The 22823-nt window shown below is 55.3% G+C and overlaps 1 protein-coding gene and 1 long non-coding RNA gene across 3 annotated transcripts; both read right to left on the bottom strand.

Moving 5' to 3' along the window:
- Positions 1-9890: 9890 nt before the first annotated feature.
- LOC146765051 (uncharacterized) lies at positions 9891-16387 on the bottom strand. Its single transcript, XR_014950257.1, has 2 exons — positions 13895-16387; positions 9891-13360 (listed from the first exon to the last, which is right to left on the bottom strand). It is a non-coding gene; the product is annotated as an uncharacterized LOC146765051 (long non-coding RNA).
- Positions 16388-16428: 41 nt separating this feature from the next.
- FAM174C (family with sequence similarity 174 member C) lies at positions 16429-21332 on the bottom strand. 2 transcript variants are annotated; one of them, XM_031507162.3, is made up of 3 exons: positions 20984-21332; positions 20243-20359; positions 16429-19641 (listed from the first exon to the last, which is right to left on the bottom strand). In XM_031507162.3, exons 1-3 carry the CDS (start codon positions 21250-21252, stop codon positions 19638-19640), a joined length of 390 nt encoding a protein of 129 aa, XP_031363022.3. In that variant the 5' UTR covers positions 21253-21332; the 3' UTR covers positions 16429-19637. The 2 variants fall into 2 exon arrangements, with proteins under 2 accessions (XP_031363022.3, XP_085418363.1); XM_085562237.1 differs by having other exon boundaries at positions 20243-20398; positions 20984-21319.
- Positions 21333-22823: the final 1491 nt, after the last annotated feature.

The following is a 22823-nucleotide window of genomic DNA, read 5'->3' as shown; positions in this document are numbered from 1 at the left end:
CCCTGGAAAACAGGATGATCCCATGGGATCAGGCAGAAGCAGCCCCACACCTGCTCCAGTGCCTTCCCTCCCAGCCAGGACTAGTCCCAACATGAGGAGGGCCCAACCCTGCTTTGCATGGAACGATTTCTCCTTCCCCACTCCCGGTAACGGGAAGGAAAACCTTTTCCAGGATTTTTCTGGTTTCTCCAAACAGCACCAGGTTGTTTTTCTAACCAAACAAAACCAACTATTTGCCTTAATTACTGTAAATCCTGCAATTTCCAGCCCCCAGCTCCATGCAGGGGGCAAGACTGGATGCAGGGAGGGATAATTCACACCCGCCTTCCTCTGCATTAATTGGATCGGCCGGGAAATTATGGAAAATATTTGCTACCGATAAAAAAACCCTTCCCATTAAAAAGGTGAGGAGTCACAGGGAAAGGGCCAGGAAGCACCAGCACAGAGCAGAGCCAGGCTGCTGGGAAAAAAAAAGGGACACGGGTGGGTCCCTTGAAGCTTCCCGAGCTGGAAGGGATCAGTGTGATGGGAAACCCCAGCTGGCAGCAGGATCCAGATGCCTGCCATGGAGGCAAGAGGATAGTGCTGATGCCCCCCAGCCAAGGATCAAGGAATTGTGTGGCATCCAAAGGCACCAGCCCCCATCCATGGGTTCTGACCCCATCCCTGGACTCTGGTCCCATGTAAAGGCACCGAACCTCCAAAGGTCAGGGAGGGGCCCATCCCTGGCTCGCAGAGCTGGGGGCAGCTGGACACCCATGGATGGATGGACACCCATCCACGTGGCCAGACTGTGGCACGGCTCTGGCTCCCAGGTTTTGCTCCCTGGAGGTTCCTCGAGCTCCCGGTTTATTCGGGATACCAAGTAAGCTGCCGCAGATACGCAAAACCGCACAACCCCACAATCACACCCCAAATGTGGGTACACCCGGAGCTCCTGTGCCACCCCCGGGATGCCGGGCAGTGTCTCCGCTCCAGCGGGGTGGGACAGAGCCACAGCCTGCGGCTCGGGGTGGGAACCCGGATCCGGGAACACCCAAACCCCTCCGGCAGCCTGGGCACGGACACGCCTCGCCCGGGGCCGTTCGCACCTTCCCCCAGCAGCACCGGGCGCGTTCTGCCGCCTCATCTGACGCTCGTGAAAACACCCAGCCCTAAAATCCAGCTGCGGATAAATCCTCCCCACGCCGGAGCCGTGCTGCCACGGGAGAGAGCGGCTCCCCTTGGCTCGGTGGCATTTGGTGACCGCCGTCCCTCGTCCATCGGCGACGGTGGCACCGCAGCGCCCGCTGGCAGCGGTGTCCGCAAAGCGATTTCCCACCACGAATGAACCCACCGAAGGGGTGGGAACCTGGATAGCAGCGCGGCCGACACCTGGAAAAGCAGCCGGGAATCCGCCAAGGGCCAAAATCCTGCGGTTTCGGCCCAAAGCGGCGGCGGCGGAGCGGCAGCACCGCATTGCTTAGGCAATACCCCCCTCTAGTGCCGGTGCCCCTCGCCGCCCCCCGGGGCTGCCACCGTGCGCTCGGGTGGCCGCGAATGTCACCATCAGCCCGAGTCCCCTCTCGGGGTACCAGCCGAGGCTGGGTGTTCGGGTGTGCCCTGCTTGGATTGGGGAAAAAAAAACGGGAAATTAAAAAGCGCCCCACAGATCGCAGCTCCGCACCCCTCCCAGCCCCGCAGCCCTCTGGGGACAAGCAGCCGAAGCAGCCGCGAGTTTTGGGGAGGGTCTGCAGCCCCTCACCCCTCTGGGGTGCCTGAGCATTCCCAGAACCCCATGAGCGGCGCTAAAGGGACACAGCGCAGTGCCACGGCCACCGTGTCCCTCTCAAGGCCACCGTGTCCCTCTCCCACGGCCACTGTGTCCCACTCACCGTGTCCCTCACCCACGGCCACCATGTCCCTCTCATAGCCACCATGTCCCTCTCGTGGCCACCGTGTCCCTGTCCCATGGCCACCGTGTCCCTCTCAAGGCCACCGTGTCCCTCTCCCACAGCCACTGTGTCCCTCTCATGGCCACCGTGTCCTGCTCCCACAGACACCGTGTCCCTCTCCCACGGCCACCGTGTCCCTGTCCCACAGACACCGTGTCCCTCTCCCACGGCCACCGTGTCCCTGTCCCACAGACACCGTGTCCCTCTCCCACGGCCACCGTGTCCCTGTCCCACAGACACCGTGTCCCTCTCCCACGGCCACCGTGTCCCTGTCCCACAGACACCGTATCCTGCTCCCACGGCCACCGTGTCCCTCTCCCACAGCCACTGTGTCCCTCTCATGGCCACCGTGTCCTGCTCCCACGGCCACCGTGTCCTTCTCCCACGGCCACCGTGTCCCTCTCCCACGGCCACCAGCCCCGCACACCGGCCCGAAGCCCCGAGCCCCCGGCCCCCGCTGCCATCCGGCCGCGCTCCGGGAGCTTTTGAATATGGAAAGCGCAGGGGAAAAGCGTTTTCTGTTCGGCCAAAACCCACCCAAGTGGAATGGGGAGGGGCGGGGGAAGGGAGGGCAGCCCGAGGAGTTAATCCACTTTGAATTGCAGCGGCTTCAGCCCCGCGCTCCGGGTTGACAGCTTGACAGAGACGGATTGGCAGCTCCCGAGGTGAGACATCCCGGCCGAGCCACGGAGCCGCAGGAAAACCCGGCTCGGAGGTGGCAGGTTCCACCGCGTGGTTTTCCATGAGGCAGGGGGAAGAAATAAATTAAATAAATAAAGGTGAGAAGGAAGGGAGAGCAGGGAGCTGGAACAGGCCTTGGCAAGGGGAATGGCTCCCTGGAGCTTCCCTGTCACAGGAACCCCCGGGTGGCTCTTCAAGCATCCCCAAACCTAACCCTGGGGTCTGCAGGCACAATCCCCCAGAGAGCACCACAGCATCGTCCCCCAGCTTCCCCTCAGTGGCTGAGGCACCTCTGAGCTCCCACAGGACTTGGGGCAGGGTTTTCCCATCGGGATCCCCGAGGAGCTGCTGGAATACAGATGAATAACAAACCTGGGTGAAGGAGAATGGGCGCCGTGGGGTGATGTTCCACAGGGTCACGCACCTGCTCGGGCGGGTGATAGGCGAGCACAGCCCCAGGCAGGGCGTTAAATCCCTTCGTTTGGCAGAAAAAGGCATTTTCCAGGCAGGAATGAGCCGGGAAGGCGAGGCCTGGCTCTGCCTCCCAGGGCTGCTGCCTGTCAGCAGCCGGGAATCACTGAACTACGACGGATGTCTCGGAGGGATGATAGGGCAGCGACCCTCATATTTTCTGTGGTGAGCGCTCCTGTAAGCTCCCTTTGTGCTGGAATGATGGGAATTCATTACAGACCACCCCCCGCCGCGAGCTGGCTCCCAGGGGAGGGATCTGCCGGCTCTCTCCAAGGCTAAATGGGATTAGGTTATCTCCTTCATGGATACCCAGACAAGAGCACGCCAGGAACGCTCCCGGAACATCCAGCCCGGCACTGGCAGGACTCAGCAGACACGATGGAGGTATCGCCACCAGCTCCTCCAGGTGAGATCCATGACGGATCTGCTCCCACGTGGACACAGCCGGGAGATTTAGTGGTGATGCTGATCCTGGAGATGTTTGGTGTCGTGTTTTTTGGGGGAAAAGTCACCCCATTGTGTGGGCGCCACTAAAGGACCCTCACCCTAATCCTGACCCTCACCCTGTGATCAACCTGTGATCGGCTGCCCAGCAAAACGTGGCACAGGTTCTGCCAGCCCTGATGCCATTCTCAGTCCTGGATCATGGCACAGAGAGTGGGGCTGAGCTTGGCCTCACCCTGGAAGAGGTGGGAGAAGCCAGAGGGAGCATCGCTGTGCCCAGCCTGGCACTGCTCGTGCTGCTCCCTGGAGGACCCACCCTGAGCTGCTGCAGGAGCAGGAAGCCCCAGGCTGGGCCAAAACAGCTTGAAGCACCAAAAGCTCCATCTCAGAGGGTGGCAAAAGCAGAGGTTGAGTTGGGGTGGAAGCACCCTCACTCTGCCCTGCCCACAACAGGGCTTGGCTGCTCCACTCTGGAGGCACCACTGCCCCTAAAGACCACCACAACCTCCCAAAGACCACCATGATTTCCTGAAGCCCCCACCACCGTGACCACTTCCGTGCAGATCCCAGCACAGCCCTGCCGGGCCCCCCAAACACTTGCAGTGCTCCCCCACCGGCTGCAGGATTGGTGTGAGCATGGCTGCACTTGCTCCATTCCCTCTCCCTGTGGCTGCTGGATTCCCTCAATCATGTCAAACAAACCTAGAGAAAAACACGTTTGACTGCATCAAAGTTCAAACCTCCACCTGGCCGCGTCCCCAAGCAGGGACCCTTTAAAGCTGCGAAGATGTAAACTCCCCCAGGTCTTCATTATGTCTTACAGGCCCGATATTATATCAGATTATGGAATCATTAAACAAAAAATTGTACTCAGTGCTGTCCGGAGGGGCCTCCAGTTACCTTGTCTAAATATAACAGCATCATTTTTAACTGAGGAGCTGGTACAGTCCCTTGGGCCTTCATTATATTTCATGGGTCTGGGCTGGAATATCACCTCCCTCATCAGAGAACTCATCCTGCACTTGTGCCAAGGCCAAGGCCAGCAGTGCTGGATGCCCTTCTCCGTGGGACACCTCCCACTCCATGGGGCACCCCCTCACCCCGCACTGGCAGAGAACGGGCATGGAAAGGAGTGGGATGGGCTAAGAGGATTGAACAAAGGATGGAGAAGAGGAGATGAAGGGAGAACAGCACTGGGGAGGGGGGGATCAGAGCCAGGTACGTGCCCAATTATTTTAATTGCGTGTAGGTGCCCTTCCGGCTCGCTGATGCGACACATCAGTGTTTACTGCGCCGAGCAGAACCAATTATGTTTGAACATCGAGGGGCTGAGAGACAGCAAATAAACACGGCAGCGTGCGGGGGGCTCCGTTTGCACCCGTCCGTCAGCGCCCAGCCAGGCATGGACCGGGAAAAGGGGGGGGCTCCTGGGATGGCTCTGGGCAGGGAGCCCCACGGCGCAGCGCGGCCGCCGGCAGGAGCGCGGCGCCCGGAGGGGAGAGGGAATAGATCTGTTTGGGGAAAAAAAAAAAAAGGGGCAATAAATAAAGCTGTAAAGTGATAGTTTCTGGCGGGGCTTTGACACGAGTTGTCAGAGGCGGCGGTGCGTGTGCTCCTGTCTTTACAGTAAATAACTGGCAGCAATTAGGAACGGAGGTGGTTGGAGGGAGTCGGGCGGCTCCGTGTGTCACTCACCGGGGTGGGGAGTGGGGACCACCGGCAGCGGCCCTGGGGCTGTGTCCCCTCAAGGAGGAGCTGCCTTTGCCCCCGGCTTAGCCACAGCCAAGGCTCAAACCCCCAGGCCTGCTTGAATTCCCAAACATCAGGAACAGCAGGTGTGTGGAGAGGGGCACAGATCCTAAGGGTCTTTTCCAACCTAAATGATTCCATGAGTCACAAAATCCCAGGATGGTTTGGGTGGGAAGGACTTTAAAAATCACCCAGTCCCACACCCCTGCCATGGGCGGGACACCTTCCACTGTCCCAGGTTGCTCCAAGCCCTGTCCAACATGGCCTTGGACACTTCCAGGGATGGGGCTGCCACAGCTGCTTTGGGCAGCTTGTGCCAGGGCCTCTCCACCCTCACAGGGACAGATTTTTTCCTTATACCTTGTCTGAATCCACCCTATTTTAATTTAAAGCCATCACCCCTGTCCTATTGCAATAGGTCCTACAACACATCCCCAGAACCTGGCCTGGATGGTCCTTGTGCATCCCTTCCCGCCAGGATATTCAATGATTGCATGATCAGTAATGACCCGAGCCCTGAGCCTCATCCTCCCCACCACCGACATCTCCATCACCTTCCTCCTCTTCCTCCCACCCCCCTGGCAATAACCGGCTCCGGCTCTCCCCTTCCCTCCTCCCGGTTTGCACTCCCCTCCGCTCGGAGCGGCTCAGCCTGCGGGGCTGCGATTCTTTGACACCAATAACCTCTGGCTTTGCGCTGCGGGGCTCGGCGGCCGCTGCCGCCGCCTCCCGGGCTGGCACAGCCCGCTCCCCCCGGCCCGCAGCAGCGCAGCTTCAGAGGCTCGCTGGAGCTCAGCCCCGGAGCCGGGCCCCGGGGGAGCGGGCGCGGGGGACCCCCGGCTCCCGTTCCTATGGCGACCGAGGATGCCGGTGCCGCAGCCCGAGGCGGTACCTTTGGTACTCGCGGATCAAACCGCAGGGCAAGCGGGGCCGGGGAGGGGACGCGGAGTGCAGGGAATGCAATGACTTGAATGAAGAGCAGGAGAGCCGGCGGCTTCCCTCGGAGGCCAAATTTCTCCTGGGTGGGTTAAAACTCGATTTTTAAAAAAATTTTTCCTCCTGTCCTTGGCCTCTCACAAGCTTTGGGAAGCGCACGCCCGCTGAGGACAGCGGGGGGCTGCAGGGCACCAATCCCATGGATGTTCGACCCTGTTGTGCTCACCAGGGGAGCAAGAGGTCAGGAAAACCCTGTCAGGCTCCAAATATCTGCCCGTCAGTGTCCCCTCCTGTGGCCCAGGGACCACCTTCATCCCCTCATGTGCCCATTGGTGTGGGACAGAGCCCAGGAAGGGCAGGGAGAAGGTGAGCAAAGCCCAGCTCTTCCCTGGAGGAGCAGCAGAAGCTGGGGGGACCCTCAGCATCCAGCTGCCTTCACAACAGCAAGGAACAGAAATGTGAAAGGGAAAAGGTGACTTCTCCCTGGTTTTGTGTCTCCTCACAGCCTCTTTCCTTCTTTTTTCCATCACCCTCCTTCCTTTGCTGCTCTTTCCGCTCCGGAGCATTCGGTGCTTTGCTGGGGCATTAAGAGGCGGCAGCTCAAACTGTTTAGTGAAGCATTAAAGGGGCATGAAAACACTCACATCACGGGAGCTGAGAGCCCTGGAGCATCCTCGGGAAAAAAAGCACCTCCCAGTTCTGGGAAATAAGACATATTTCTGTGCTCACAGCACCAGACAAAACCCAGCTCCCAGCTCTTGCCAGCCCTGTCATCAGCCCAGCCATCCAACATTCCTCTGCTCCTAAAGCAAATCCCTCCCCATTCCCATCCAGGTCACTTGGGAGCAGCTGGGCCACCACCTTCCCAAGCCACCATATGCCACCATCCAGTCACTCACCAACTCCCCCAGGATACCTCAGACATGCCCAAACCCTGGGATTTGCATGATTTAAACACGTTAAAACCATCACAGCTTGAGCACATGAAAAGGAGCCAATTCCTCACTCCCTCCTTCCCATATCCAGCAGAAACCTGCAAACACCCCAGGGCTAAAAAGGGATTTTCCCCCTTTTAAGGGGTTCAGAACCCATTGGGCACACGCAGAGCTCAGGTGTGCCCTGTGCCCTATCCCAGGTTCTGAATGCAGCACCAGATCTGGGAAAATCAGGAAAAATCTGGAAATCAGAAACCTGAGTGTTCCATGGAGGGGAAAGGGCTGCTCCACATGAGCTCTTCAGCAGCTGGCTGAGAGTTTTTCCTTCTTCCTTTAACCAGCCACAGGGAAACTGGATTCCTTGGGAGGGGCTGCTGTCCTTGTCCCAACACCTGGAGGTGGGAGCAAACCTGAGGCCCCTCGCCCAGCCCTGCTCCCCATGGGAACCATGAGGAACATTGTGAAGCATCACAGCAGGAACGGGAGGATTTGGGGCTCCCTCAGAGAGACCACCACCCCTCCCCAAGCTCAGAAATCAATCCCAAAGCTCCCACTCCCACAAGGGCCCAGGGTGTGGCAGGCATCACCCAACAGGGCATCCCTCAATTCCAAGGATTCCAGACAAGAAACAGGAGAGAACCATCCCAGGGAAGCATCTTTCCCTGTGAACACGTGGAGTTGGAGGAACCACGCAGGTGCCCTGGCCAGGGTGTGCTGGTTGGTGCTCCCAGCTCGGAGAGGGCTTGGCACAGGCTCTGCTCCAGCCATGGATCCCAGAGAGCTGGACCAGTTCTCCCATTTCAGTAGGATGAGGAACAACTGGTGCTGCTCCCAGATCTATCTCCCCCTTCCCTTGTCATGGATTTGCAGCTCTCCTTTGGGCAGCTCGTTTCCAGCACAGAAAGGGAGAAAGGGCTCTGTTGGGGTCTCCTCCCTCCAAGGGCTCCGTTTAGGTTCCCCCCACCAAGGATCCCCCCTTCCTTCCCCAACAATTGTTATGTTAAAATCCCCAGGACATGTTTCTGCAAAGAATTAAAGGAGGGTGAGGAGGGGATTGTTTTCGTCAGTGTCTCACCGAGTCTCTGACCTTGAGCGTGAACAAAAACAAGAAAAAAGGAACTTTATGCAAATCTCCCGCACTCCGCACAAGGGGGAAAATAATAACGGAAAATGGAGATTAGGAATGCAAATTGACTTAATGAAGAGGCAGGGGCTGGGCAGGAGCTTGTTCTGCTCTTGTAGAGACGACTCACCCCGTCTGGTCCTGCTGCACCGCAGCTCTGATGGTTACAAATTTTATCAGGGTGGGGAAAGAGAAGCACAGGAAAGGTTTAATTCCCTAATCGTGGCATTGTTTATCTGCCCTGCCCGTGGCTGCTCCTTCCAAAAGCCTCTCACACCTCCCTTGGGTCAACTCCCAGCCATTCACCACCCAAAACTGCCCCACTATCCTGGAGGTCCCACGGTGGATCCCAGCCCACGTTATGGGGGTGCAGCTGCTTCCAGGGATCTGAGGGAATGTTGTGTCCCTGCTGCCGGAGCCACATCTCCAAAGTGTCACCCCAGATGGGTCTGGCATTGTGGGACCCCCCTGCTCTCCCCCAGCCCCTTCACAAGGCTCAGCCTCACCACTTAGATTATTTTCCTCTCTTTTTCCATTCCCTCACCAGCCTTTTTGGCCCAGACTGCTGCACTGGGGCGTGGGAAAGGCTCCCACATTCCCAGGGAGTGGCCGTGGAACAAAGTCCTGATCCTGGCAGGGACTTCCAACACCCCCACAGTGAAGTTGTGACCAGCCACAACCTGGACACAGGACATGGGATCACGAGGAGCAGCAGGAAGCCACTGGCACCTTTTGAGAGGGGATTTGTTGACACACAGAGAAGTTGGGATGGAAGTAGCCCAGGGTGGCCCTCAGCACCACATTTCTCCAAGGTTGTGGAACGTAATTGCCTCTTCCCACTCAAAACACACCTTAAAATCACAGGAGCTCAGAATATCCCGAGTTGGAAGGGATCCACGGGGATCATAACGTCCAACTCCAAGCCCTCCACAGGACAATCCCAAAATCTCACTTTTGCCAGGGCACTTCACAAAGCCAGCTGTGCTTTACAAAGCCCTGAGCTCAGAGCCACATCCACCATGAGCAGCCAGTGCTGTGCTGGAAGGTGCTGAACACCCAGATTCCCCTGGGAAGATGATTCCAAAGCTGCTGCCGGGTCTGTCACTGCTGGATCACACGCCTCCAGGTGATGCTTCTTCACTGGAAGTGTGGAATGGTTTTCCTTTTTTGTATAAAAGAACCATCAAGTTAAGTTCTATTTAAATGAGTCTCGCACTGGCCTGAAGATTAAATCAGATCCCAATCCCATTCTAAATTATGCTGGGATCACAAGGAATCACCTGGGCTGGCTGAAACCCAGGCAGGATTAATTCCTGAGGTGTCAGAGCCCCCACCATCCCGCTCACCCTGGTCCCACTCTTCTTGGCAACCAGAAGAGACCCCACAGACCCGAGGCTGCCCTCAGGACACCTTTAAACCTCAGCCCAAAGGCGCTGAAAAATTCCTGGAGTGTTTAAAACCCAGTGAGGCCCCAGGGGCAGCGACCTCACCGAGGCCTGGAAACCATCCCTGGGCTCCGGGTCGTGCTTCTCCGCCAACGCCACGGCTGGTGATGCTTCCACCCCACAAACACCCCCCTTCCCTCCCTCCCAAACAACATCCACGGGAGAGTTTGGCTGGGAACGCAGCGCTTTAATCTCCTGGAAGCCTTTGACAACCTGTCTTGTCCTGGCTTTTAGCTGCGTGAGAGCTGCTCGTTAATGGAGCATTAACCTTGGAGAGCTGCTGCAATTACTCCAACACTAATTCTGACAGTTTTTGGTGTATCTGTTTGTTCTTTTGACAGGCAAAAGGAATTTCTTTTTAAAAGCTGTTTGATACATTTGAGACCTTCTGTCCACATTTCCCTTTTTTTTTCTTTTCCCCTTCTGTTGGAGATGGGAAGGTGGGGGGAACATGCAGAGGGGGAGATGCTGCCTTCCCACGACACCTCGTTCAGGCACCAGTTGGGATACTTCCACCCTCCCAAGCCCTTCCTACCCCTGCTTCAAGTCACAGAAGCTTTTGGTCTCTCCTGACCTCATTAGGGTAATTAGGAAACCTTTTGAAGCTGGGAAAATGGCTCTGAGCGCTGGGAAAGGAGGAGAGCAAAGAGGCTCTGAAGGAGCACGAGGATGGAGAAAGCGGGAGAAAAAACATCTTCAGTGGCGAGGAGGTGACCTGCAGCTCCGCTCCCCTGGAAAGCTCCTTAAATTGCCTCTTTTAAGAGGATGGAAATCCAAGTCCTGGTTATCCCATAAGACCTGGGCAGCCAGGGAGCAGGGAAGGAAAAGGATGGTGGGGCAAGTGTGGACTGAGCTGAGGATTCCACTTCCATCTCTGATCCATCACCACATCCCCGGGTGCCCTTTGGCAAATCAGCTCTTGCTGTGCCTTAATCCTTCCTTGATTTGAAAGAAAAAAGCCCATTCCCTACCTGTTATTTTCTATGTGGGAAACACAGGCTTTGGGAGAAAAGGGCTCCCTCTGACTGTGCAGCTCCCAGGAACACCAGGCTGCTCCTGGCGATCATCCACCCTGGAAGTGGTGCCAACCAACACCTTGGTCTGAAATCTGATAAAGCCACAGCCCACCTCAGATGGAGGCAGAAGGTGATCTTGGTTGAACTCAGCTGCTTTCCAAACCCACCTGAGCCACAGGGTAACTCCTGGGTGACAGGAGTGGGAACCTCCCAAAGAGCACTCAGCCCTCTCCTCTTCCTCCAATAAATGTGGGAAGCGTTTTCCCTGCCAGTAGAAAAGCCCAAACGATGACTGTGGCGCAGCTAAAGTTATCACAGGGATAAAACCTGCAGTTCTAAAGGAAAAACACACTATCACAGCCCTTTGCTACCGATCACAAAGGGCACAAACCCGATGCCTCTCTGTGTTCTGCAGAAAGAGGAGTTTGATGTGAGAGAAAAGCGGATTAAAATAACACTGGCAAGAAAAAGGATCAAAACACACCAACACACCCCGGCACGAGCGAGTCCGAGGCGCCGTGCCCGAGGTCCCGCTGTGCCTCCGGCGCACACGGAGATGGAAGCGCTGCCACCATCCTGCCCGGCTGCTTTGAGGGTCTCCTTTGTAAGATGAGGCCTCTTAGCCATCCCTCCATCCCTCCAGGAGAACATCCCAGCAGGAGCTGCTCCTCCAGGGTGTCCTCAGCAGGCAGAGCCGGCCCTGTGCTGCCAGCCTGGCTTTCAGCGACGTCATGGAACGCTGGAATGGTTTGGGTGGGAATGGATCTTAAAATCACCCAGTTCCACCCTCTGCCACGGGCAGGGACACCTTCCACCATCCCAGGTTGCTCTAAGCCCTGTCCAGCCTGGCCTGGAAGATTTCCAGGGATGGGGCAGCCATAGCTTCTCTGGGAAGCCTCTACCAGAGCCTCTCCACCTCACGGGGAAGAACTTCTTCCTTTTATCCAGTCTAAATCAGCATTTTTGGTTTAAAATCGTCCCTCCTTGTCCTACTGCAACAGGCCCTGCCATACATCAACTGGAATTGGACTTGATCCTTGGGATGTCCTGGAGAGGCACCTGGGGGTTGCTGGAGCAGCACCGTGGCCCCCCCAATCCTCAATCCCCTCAGCTGCTTCTCACAGCATTAATGCCCATCAGTTTTTCCCTGTCAGGAGCAGCTTTTCCAGCAGTTCTGCAGGAGCGGGGGTGGCTGGGCTCAGCTAGGGCTGAACAATGAAATAATTGGGATTATTTTAAGTACATGAGGTTTTATTCTTTTAAAGAGCGAGAGTAATTAACCACCTGAACGTAACAGCAGCGCAGTGGGGCAGAGTGAATGCTCCAGGGAGGGGCTGGAGCCTCTCCAGGGAAACCTCCTGCCTTCACCTCACACAGAGCAGGACAAACTTCCTGGTACTTCTGCAGGGGCTGAGCATAACCCTGGAATGGACTCTTCTGTCTGCAGACCTGAAATCTCAACACCCCCATTTCCAGGCTCTCAATTATGTGGCACATGGAAGCATTTTGAGGATGTCCAGGTGCTGCCAACAGCAATTCCTAAGGATTCCAGCGTGGCAGGAGGGAATCACACGGGCACTGGGAGACGCCTCCAGTGGGAGAGGGAATGAGGAGGTTGCCCACACACCAGTTCAGAGCAATTTCAGTTCCGTTTCCCAGCACTGGATGTGACATCACGAACCTCTTCACACCAGGAACCACCCTGGTATAGGGTGACCACAAAATCCCAACCTGGTCTGGGTGGGCAGGGAACTCCCAGGCCTTGTTCCACCCCCTGGTGAGCTGCTCTGACCCATCACCCCCATATTCCCCACCTGCCACGTTAAGTCAAGCAGCTGGCAATTGTCTACAAACACCTCTCCATGGGCAGGGGCTCTCCAAGCCCTGCTGAAGCAGGATCTATTCTGCCAGCAAATCACACCTAAAATCCTCTTTTCCTGGCAATTCCAGCCCATGGGTGCATGGAAATTCCATCCCCCCAATAGGTATCCCTGGACATGAGCTTCAGCTCATGACTTTGATCCAGCATGATGAGAAGCAAACGTGGGATTGTAACATCCAAGACATTGTCTCCAATTTAATTTTTGGGCTCTTCCCCCCCACCCCGCCCCTTCCCACTGCAATTGCACATTCAGGAGCACAGAGCCCCTTTCATGTTTACTTATCCTTAGACTGCAAAAATTGTCACGTGAATTCCTTCCCCAATTAGCTCTGGTACTCAAAAATAAAATATTGTTCTGTTGCCAGCACAGTTCTGATCATTCATGTCCTTTATACTTTTATTCCCCAGAGACACTTGAAAAGCGCTTGCTCCTTCCTCCTCCCCTGCAAAGCCCCCTTGGAAAATTTGTAAAACAAAAAACAAGCAGCGATTCTAAAGGAAAGGCTTTGGTGGCTGAAGTGCCACTTCCATTCACCTTTCCATGATGGAAGGGGAAAAATAAAGATCAGAAGGAGGATTTAGACAAAAAGCCAACTAAGTAAAGGTAATTTCTGATATAGGAAAATCTGCTTGTTGTGTAGAGGTGCTTTGTTGAGTGGAACAGAAGAGACATCACAGACTCTGCAGCAGGTTTTCAAACATTCCCAGCTTCCTTCCCAATGTGCCACCCGATTCCACACCAACCTAGAGACACATTTTGGAATGCCAATGTCCATGGAATGAAGGTGAGGAAGACCACCCAGCCCCTGCCCACAATGAGCCCCAGATGGACGCAGGCACAGGAGAATTGTGAGTGCAGCTGAAAACGTTTATGGGGAAATTCCAAGAGCCACCTCAAAGTACCCAGAGCCACCCAGTGAGTGTATGAGCAATAAATGGGACAAAAATTGTGACACCTTCCTCTGACCATGCTCATCTGCTCACCCATCCAGGGCTTGGCCCCAGTGGGACTGAGAGCCCGGCGTGTTCATGGGGACAATCCGTGACCCAGAGCTGCCCATGGAGATAATACCAGGATAGTTTTGGTTGGTGGGACCTTAAAGCTCACTCATTTCCACCTCCTGCCATGGCAGGGATGCCTTCCACTAGAACAGGTTGCTCCAAACCCCATCCAACCTGGCCTTGGTTAATGCCACCTAAAAAACCCCAAGGTTCATTTGGTACAGGAGAAATCCAGTAACAAAGAACTCCAAAATCTATGAAGGGAGCATCCTTTACCTAGTCTATATTTTCATTTTTTTCCTCCTTGGTGGGGCTGAAGGGACTTGGACCATCTCTTCTCCCAGATAGTGACCAGAAAAATGTCACACAGGCTGCTGTCACACACAAAAACACAAAAAAAAAAAAAAAAAAAAAAAACCCCAAACAAAAACCACAACACCAAAACCTAAAAACTCCCAACTTTAGACACAAACGCTCATTAAAACCAGGGGACAGAGAAGAGAGGGAAGAGCTCAGTGTGCCAGCAGTGCTCCCTCCCCGGGCTGTGCCGCAGAGGTGATTTCGCACTCCACGGAGCGCGGTGTGAGGAGCCGCAGCAGCAGCAAACAGGCTCTGGAATCAAAAGAGCTCCCTGGCACTCCACCGGCCCCGCAGCTCCCATTCCAGGCAAGGAAATTTGCATCCAAAGCATCAAGAGCACTTTACCTCGAGTTTAAAATAAATTCCGAGCAGATCCATGCCGCCAGCTTGTGTTTGTGACTGGAATCCCAGCCAGCAGCAGCCGGAGCCTGTCCCCATGGAGAGCTCAGGAAGAGGGGATGGCACAGAGCAGGGAACAGGGAGAGGCGAGGACAGCACAGCTGCAGCTGGTCCAGCACCACGGGCCACAGCAATTAGTGCTAATTGGGGTAACAGCCCCCTGAGCCTGAAAAGGAACAAGCACTCGGTTCACATCCTGTGGCAGCTCCCAGCACCGCACGCAGACAGGGCCTGAAAGCACAGAATTATGGAATTTATTTTTTTTTTAGATGGGAAAAGACCCCCACAAGATCATGAAGTCAAACTATTCCCCCAGCACTGCCAAGGGCACCATTAAACCGTGCCACACCCAGGGGTTTTCTGAACGCTTCCAGGGGTGGTGACACCACTACTGCCCTGGGCAGCCTGTGCCAGGCTGGATCCCTTCCTTTTGGGGAGGGAATTTTCCCTCATATCCAATCTAACTGGACAGGGTGATGGTGTCGTGCCCATGTTGCTGCTAATGAACGCTTACTTCGTTAGCACTGCAGTTAATTTGGCTCAGGAAAGGCAGGGTGCCCCCAGGGGTGCTGCTGTTCATGTCTGTGCTGGAGCTGGTGGCATCACTCCATCAAACCAGGGCATCCCAAAACCTTGTCAAGCCCAGAATCATAAAAATCTTCCCCAAACAAGTCCTGACAGGGCCAGGTGGAACCTGGTTCAAGTGCAGCCAGGGCAAGACCCTCCCCTGCTCCTGAGAGAGACACTCCCCTGAGAGAGAAACCCCAACAGCTCCCCAAGAGCCTCCCCAAAACCTGCTGCTCCCTCACCCCAAGGCCAAGAGAGACAAAATCCCCAAGGGGCACTTCCAGCTGATCCCAGAGAGCTGCTGGAGGAAGCAGATGCGCCTTTCAAGGCACCAGGATTTATTTGCAGCTTCCCCAGGTGCCGGCAGTGCCCTGGCAGCTGCAAGTCTGGTCTGTGAGTGCCACCTACAGGGATCCCCTGTGCCCCAGCTCCTGGCGTGCCCCCCAGAACCCCACCAGTAACGAGACTAAATCGTGGAGCAAACAAAACCCTCTCTGCTCCTCGGCTGCCCCAGGACATGAGCAGCCAGGACACGGGGACACGGGCAAGGTGGCAGAGGGGGACAGGGGGAACGTGGCTTCTGTTTTCTCAGTGCCACCAAATCCACACAAGATGAGAAGCGGGTGTGAGTCAGGGAACGCCCTTGGTTTTGTTCTGGAACTAATTCCTGGCAGGGAGGAGCCAGGACATTCCCATTTCAGCCTGGAGGAGAATCAGGGGAGACTCCCGAGGGGCAGCTCCATCTCTGCTCTCCCGGACAAGGGGCAGGAGCTGAGGGAAGGGCTGGAGCTGTGTCAGGGGAGGTTTAGGGTTGGAGATTAGGAAAAGATTCTTCACTCTGAGGGTGCTGGCACTGCCCAGGCTCCCCAGGGAATGGTCCCAGCCCCAAGGCTGCCAGAGCTCCAGGAGCATTTGGACACTGCTCCCAGGGATGCCCAAGGTGGGATTGTTGGGGTGTCCGTTCACCCCATCGAGTTGGACTCGATGGTCCCTGTGGGTCCTTTCCAACTCAGAAGATTCCAAGATTTTACGACCCAGGGAACAGCATCTCCTTCCTCACTTCCAAATAAGCAAAATGGAACTTGGTTCTGCTGCTGTTGAGAGGCCAGAATTGGCCTCACAGGGACCTTATTTAGTCTTCTCTACAACAAAAGGGATTAATGTGAGAACAGGGAGAAAGGAGGAGACTTCAGAAAACTGAAACCCACCCAGATGATCGGAGAATCACAGAGTCACAGAATGGTTTGAAAGGGACCTTAAAGCTCACCTCATTCCACCCCCTGCCATGGGCAAGGACACCTTCCATAGACCAGGTTGCTCCACGCTCAATCCAACCTGGGCTTGGACACTTCCAGACAGGACACAAGGTGAGCAGCAGCCCTGGGAGCAGGAGCAAGGCAGGGGGAAAACCCAAAGCACCCCATAAATCAATGAGTTCTCCACAGCAGCCTCATCCCAGGGGCTCAGCAGCACACAGGGAGGGATGGATGGGCTGGAATGCTTTATTCCAGTGGTACCAGGTACAAGGGAGGGAATGCTGCAATGACAAGAAAACCATGGCTCGATACAGGGCCAGTGGCTGTTTAAAGACAGATCAGCAGTTCAGGAGGGTAAAACAAGAGCTGCTCCTTGGGGAGCTCAGACAACAACGTGCTCAAGTGCTGTTTATTGACTCCCACCACAGCCCCTCTCCCAGCACTCGCAGGGCTGCAGGTCCCATCCCAGGCACAGAACAAAACCACGAGAGCTGATCTCACCCCGCTCCCATGGATCCCATTAACCCTGCCCAGTGGGTTTGGGCAGGCTGGTACCAGCAGCAGACCATCCCAGAAAGCCTCCAAGGTAACAGAGGGATTATGTAAACTTTGTAAAATTGGTTTTGCATTAATTCAGAGCAGACTGTTGTGTGGTGAGTGTTACAGGTCATGGTCCATTGGCTCCTTTTTGTGGGATGAGCAGGAATCCTGCAGACCAACAGGCACATGGAACCTGCACCAACACCCTGATTCATTCAGGAGAAAGTGCAGCAGTGGCTGGTGAAGTCTCAGCCTGCCCAGGACCAGGCACTGATGGGTCTGTTTGCATTCCTGTGTTTAGCCTGAAAAACTACAACTGGAAAGCTGCTGGAAGATCCAACTGAAGCAGAGAAACCTAAAACGAGGGTATCAAATACACGTGGAGGAACTGAAAGAGTAATGGAAGAACACCTGAACTGCTCCTTTGTGGAAATGTCACGTGAGGTGTTCAAAGCTGCTGTTATTTGCAGGAGCCACCCCAAAACCCCCTGCCCTGGCCTGGCACTGTTCACACTGCAGGAATGTGATCCAGCTGATTCTTCCTGGAGAAATGGGATCACGCTGAGCACCCCAAGGAGTCTCAGATCTGCCACTCGGTGCTCTCCTCTTAGAAAAGGCCTCCAAGGACTCGGAGCAGAGCAGGGATGCAAAGGGCAAACCCAGATGCCAACTGCTGTTGAGGAGCAGGATGGAAGTGGAAACAGCTCCGACCTGTCTTCAGCCCAAGACCAGGACAAGTGACAGCCTCACAAGCACCTTTGTACCCTGCACCCTTTAAAGGCGACCAGCAAGACTCTGAAAACATGGAAGCGGTGTAGGAATTCCAGGCTGGCACCTCAATTTCCTTCCCTGGTACCTGCACAGCCCAGCCCAGCCCAGGCACCACATCACCTGCTGCATGCCTTTCCCTGCTCAAACACAAATATCTGCTCCAGCCAAAGTTAATTCCAGCAGAATTATTTTCAGGGCAAGACCTACTGCTTGAGGTTCCCTCTGATCTGAATAATTTAACATCAAACAGATATTCCACTTCTGTGAGGTGAGGAAACTTGAGAATTGCAAACCCCACCTGCCCAACAAGAGGGGAGCCTAAGGAATGCTCAGGGTCATCACTCTGAAGGAAGGATGAGGAATGTGTTGGTCAAACACTGAGAATGGCAGTGGATTGGGACAGTCAGACTCTTCTGGTTTCAACAGCACAAGGAACAACTTTCCAGAGGGAATGAAAGAGCCAGGGAATTACCAGTACATGCAGCCCTGCGGGATCAGGAAATATCCCTGCCCATGGATCACAGAGCTCCGATCATCCCCAGGGAAGCTGCAGCCGGGTGGAGCCATCCCAGCGATACCCACATGGAACCTCTGCCTGCTCCCATCTGCAGCAGCTCCAAGCAGGGAACACCCAAAATAGGTGTGAAACGATCCAAAGGACAGGAAAACAGGGCACATGCACTGTGTGCACATGGCAGTGTTATTAAAAAAATATATATATGTATGTATTTTAAAATCCTTTGTGCACATGAGAGACAGAGCTGCCACGGGGCTGGGATTTCTCCAGGAAACCTCACCTGTCCAGAACAGAAAAACGTGGCCACTTGCACAGATCACAGCACTCCCTCAGCTGCCTCGGGAGAGACCCTGCAGCATCTGCCAGCCCCCAGCCTCCCCCTGATCAGCACATCCCTGTCCCTTCTCCAAGAGTCCTCGGTGCCCCTGATCCACAGGGGATTTGCAAGCCAAAGGAAAGGAGCCAAAGACATTCTAAAGTATTCAACCTAAAGGTAAATACACTAATTTTTCAACCTAAAGGTGCCACAGGGATCCTCCCTGCCCGCAGGGCAAATCCCTCAGGTTCTCCAAAGGCACTACCAGCTTGGGGGGGAGTGGGATTTAAGGATGTGCTGCTGGTTCCCAAGGAAAGGCCACAGACAGAATTCTGCACTTGGCGAGCAGTTTTCACTGACTCAGCAGCAGAGCCACCCACCACCCACCTCCTGACACGTTCACCTTCGGTCCTACAATCAGATCCCAAATATCCACATAACAATGGGCTGCAGGACAGACGCCAGCTGAGTACCAGCCAAGGGAATGAAACTCCAGGATTATCCAGGGCTGCCCTGAATCACAGTCAAGAGGGGTTGGGGTCCCCCTTTTCCAGTCATCAACTGCTCCGTGACACTCCCTGGCTCACATCTGGCTCTTCCTCAGGTATCAAAAAATGCAGAGCTTGGCAGAGGTCACACATGTCCATGGTGAACTCACAACTGGGGCTGGGCAGAGTCTAGGCATTCCCAGCCCTTTTGGTAGCTCTTTTGGAGAAATATTCCTTTGGGTTGTGGCCCCTTTCATTTGTTAACACGTCTGTAAACCCATGAATGACCTGGATTATCCCAGTAATTGCCAATCCTGCAAAATTTAACTCGTTTAACTCGTTCCCAAAACTGCTCTGTCTGAACTATCACCCTCCCACCCCCTTTTGTGTAACAGAGCTCTCACAGCTCCTCCCAGAAGCTGATTACAGAGACACTTCCCAAAGAAGTAACCTAATATTGCATGAAGAGGATCCGCCTGGAGAAGGAATCTGATGCTTCCAGGGCAAGGAGAAAGGGATATGAGGCACGGGGGCAGCTCAGATCTCAGGTGCTGAAAATCATCCAGAAGCATCTCCTTTACCTCAGCCCTTCCCTGTGCAGTGAACAGCTCCCATCCTTCCCCAGAAATGTCCTCAAGAATGCAGGTGAAGAAAACAGGTTTGGTCCCCTCTCCCCTGCCCCAGCTATGGAAGGGCTCAAACTGTTAGTTAAGTCACTGTAAGCAGATATAAAATTTGAGTACTGGAGATTCCACTGGGATTGGACCCTCCATCATTCCAGGCAGGCAGTGCCACTGGTCCCGAGTCATCTGGAAAAAAAGGAGACACCCAAAATCAGGGGGTGCTGAGGTGACATTCCTCCTTCAGCTTAAAACAACCTCCCCAGAAATCAAACTTGTAGGATGTGAACACAATCCTGCTGGGAAAGCAGGAATGGATATGAGAGGGGGAGTTTGAACTGTGATGAGACCTGGAAACAATTCCCATAATGAAAAAAGAAAACCAAAACAAACCAGGGATTTTGCTGGGAAAACAGGGACGCATATCCTGATGGGACTGGGAGTTTGAACTGTGATATGAGTTGGAAGCAATTCTTAAGCTGAAGGGAAAAAATCCAGGAATTTCTGTTTCCCTGTCTAACACAGACTGGGTACAGGGGCTGCCTCTCCCAACAGCTCTGTGACCCCACAGCAGTGTCCAAATAACCCTGTCAGTGAGACTTTCCCGGGCCAGAAAATGAGGAAAAGTGAGATAAATCCGTGTGCCAACACAGGGACCACACACAGGCGTTTTAATTTATGCAGATCTGTTTGTAGGAGCTGTGCCAGAGCTCCCACAGCTTTGGGAAAGGAGCCTCAGCCCCTTGTGAGGAAAAGAGCAACACAAAAAACACACAAAATGTTCCCTCACCGCCTCAGGTTCCGGCTTTCAAACACGGTGTCCTCGTCACTGTCGAGGGAGCCCAGCTCGATGTTCTCATCCTGGCTCGACAGCAGCCCATACTTCTTCCTCTGGGGCTTCTTCAACCTGAAATGAGTTTTGGGCTTGTTTCTGGGGCCCTCGGAGCTGGGGATGAGGGACAGGGAGAGCACAGTGAGTGAGCCGCTGTCCCCACCCAGCGGGTGGTTTAGCGGAGATGGTTTAGCGCTAATTACCTCGGGTAATTAACAGCGTTAGGGATTTACAGCAACGTTTTGGACTCGCTGCCAAAAAAAGATGCGTGGGGAAGCAGAACCCCGGCTGGGAGAGAGAGGGAGGGAGGAAGGGAGGGAGATTCAGGGAAAATGGGCACAAACCCAGGGATTAGGAGCAGGACTGGGGCAAGCAAGGGACAGGGGACGCTGAACGGCTTTGGGGGGACTCAGAGCAAGACCGGGACGGGCAGGGGCACAGCCATGGGGGACAGGGACAAGCAAGGACACTGCCACAAGCAAGGGGGACTGGGTCAATCGGGGTGACATCCCTGACCAGGGGGAACCACGACTAGCACGGCACATCCCCGTGCCAGATAACCCTGGAACCGGGGCGAGCTGGGACACAGCCCGGGACAAGGGCAACAGGAACGAGGAGCAGCAGGGACACAGCCCCGGGTCAGGGGGACACCAGGGTGGGGACAAGACCAGCAGAACGCGGACACAGCCCTGCACTCACCGGAACGCCCGCAGCATGAAGTAGAGCGCGGCCAGCGCCGACAGAGCGCTGAGCACATAAACCGCGCGTCTCAGCACCGGCAGCCCCGACCCCACCGCCAGCCTCGGCCCGGGCTCGTGCTCCCACACCGACTGCGTCTCGTTCCGTGGGGCCGCCCGCGGCGGCTCCGTGCTGTTCCCCGCGCTGTTCCCCGCGCTGGGGGCGGCGGCGCGGCCGAGGTGCGGGACGAGGACGAGGAGGAGGAGGAGGAGGAGGAGGCGGCGCGGCATGGCCGGGCCGGGGCGGCGGAGCGGGAGCGGCGGCCGCAGGAAGGCGCCGGGCCGGTGCGCGCGGCGCAGGCCCCGCCCGGGCCCCGCGGAACCGCTCGCGGGTTCCGGGGCTGCGCCGTTCCGGGCCGGCCGTGACCCGCTCACGGAGCCGACATTTCGCCCTCAGGGTTGCAGTTGTGCCCTCGCTGGGCTGCGCGTAGATCGGCGGCGACGCCATTTCTCCCTCACTGCAACACCCCGTCTGTCAGAGACGCCATTTCCCCCTCAGGGTCACCCTTCCTCCCTCAGGGCTGCCGCTGCCCTTTGAGGACTCTCATTCCCTCCTCACAGCCGCCATTTCCCCCTCAGGGTTGTCCTTTCTCCCTCAAGGCCACCATTTCCCCGAGGGTCATCCTTCCTCTCTCAGGGCTCTTGTTGCCCTTTAAGGACTCTCATTCCTCCCTCACAGCCGCAATTTCCCCCTCAGAGCCATCCTTCCTCCCTCAGGGCTGCCGCTGCCCTTTGAGGACCCTCATTCTTCCATCACAGCCGCCATTTCCCCCTCAGGGCTGCTGCTGCCCTTTGAGGACTCTCATTCCTCCCTCAGAACCGCCATTTCCCCCTCAGAGTCATCATTCCTCTCTGAGGGCTGCTGCTGCCCTCTGAGAACTCTCATTCCCTCCTCACAGCCGCCATTTCCCCCTCAGGGTTGTCCTTTCTCCCTCAAGGCCACCATTTCCCCGAGGGTCATCATTTCTCCTTCAGAGTCGCCACTTCCCCCTCATAACAAGCCCTTCTCCCCCCCAGAGCCGCCATTTCCCCCTCAGGGTCCTCCTTCATCCTTCAGGGCGGCCCATGGTGAACACAGCTGGAAAGAGGAGCATTTTGAGCATTTCAGTAATTTCTATCCCCCACCTCTTCCTTCTGCAGACATTTCTGGCTGAGCAGGGCTCAGTCACCACCCTTCAGCCCTGCTCCACTTCCCTATTTTTTCCTCAGGGAATGGCTCAAAGCTGCCTGGACACACAGGGCTTACTTTTTTAAAAAAGGGCATTTTGGCTAAAACTGGGTCACCCAAGCTCACGTCAGACCCACAGCACCCAAACACCTTCCTGGTGACGCACTGGGTTCCACATCCAGCCCCTTGCTCCAGCGATTCCCTCACCCATCCCAACAATACATCATTAACGCAATGCCATAATTAGCAGTGCCAAAAATAACAGCACCTTCAACCAGGCTATTTTTGCACCCGTTCATTATTTCTGCCTGCATCGAAGCATCCTATTTAGGAAGGTCTTACAAAGCATTATTTGTAAGTATTTTCAGCCTGAATTAATTTAAGCCTCACCTGACTGCATTTTTATCAGCAAAGACTTCACACACTCCTCACAATTCATTGTATTTCATATCCTCCTGCATTAACATGCAAAAATCCTCACTGGTGAATTGCTCAATACAACCCCCAGAAGTGTGTCATGGCTGATTGCTTTTTTTAAATGCTGCTTTCTTAGATAATTTGAAAAAGGTTAAAGGAGGAAAAGTAGGTTTTGTGAAGTGAGCTCAATAATCCCCTCCTGCAGGCAGGAATGTCT

The sequence above is a fragment of the Lonchura striata genome, chromosome 28 (assembly GCF_050655825.1).
Source record: "Lonchura striata isolate lonStrDom1 chromosome 28, ASM5065582v1, whole genome shotgun sequence".
Lineage (NCBI taxonomy): Eukaryota > Metazoa > Chordata > Aves > Passeriformes > Estrildidae > Lonchura > Lonchura striata.
Note: the sequence above shows the minus strand (reverse complement) of the source record. Positions and strands in the feature narration are given on the sequence as shown.

What these genes read in the sequence shown, in the direction of transcription:
- FAM174C (XM_085562237.1), bottom strand. Translation starts at nt 21,252, where the DNA reads ATGCCGCGCCGCCTCCTCCTCCTCCTCCTCCTCCTCGTCCTCGTCCCG. An exon ending in TTCATGCTGCGGGCGTTCCG is followed by an intron (nt 20,399 to 20,983) that starts GTGAGTGCAGGG and finishes CCTCATCCCCAG; the next exon opens with CTCCGAGGGCCCCAGAAACA.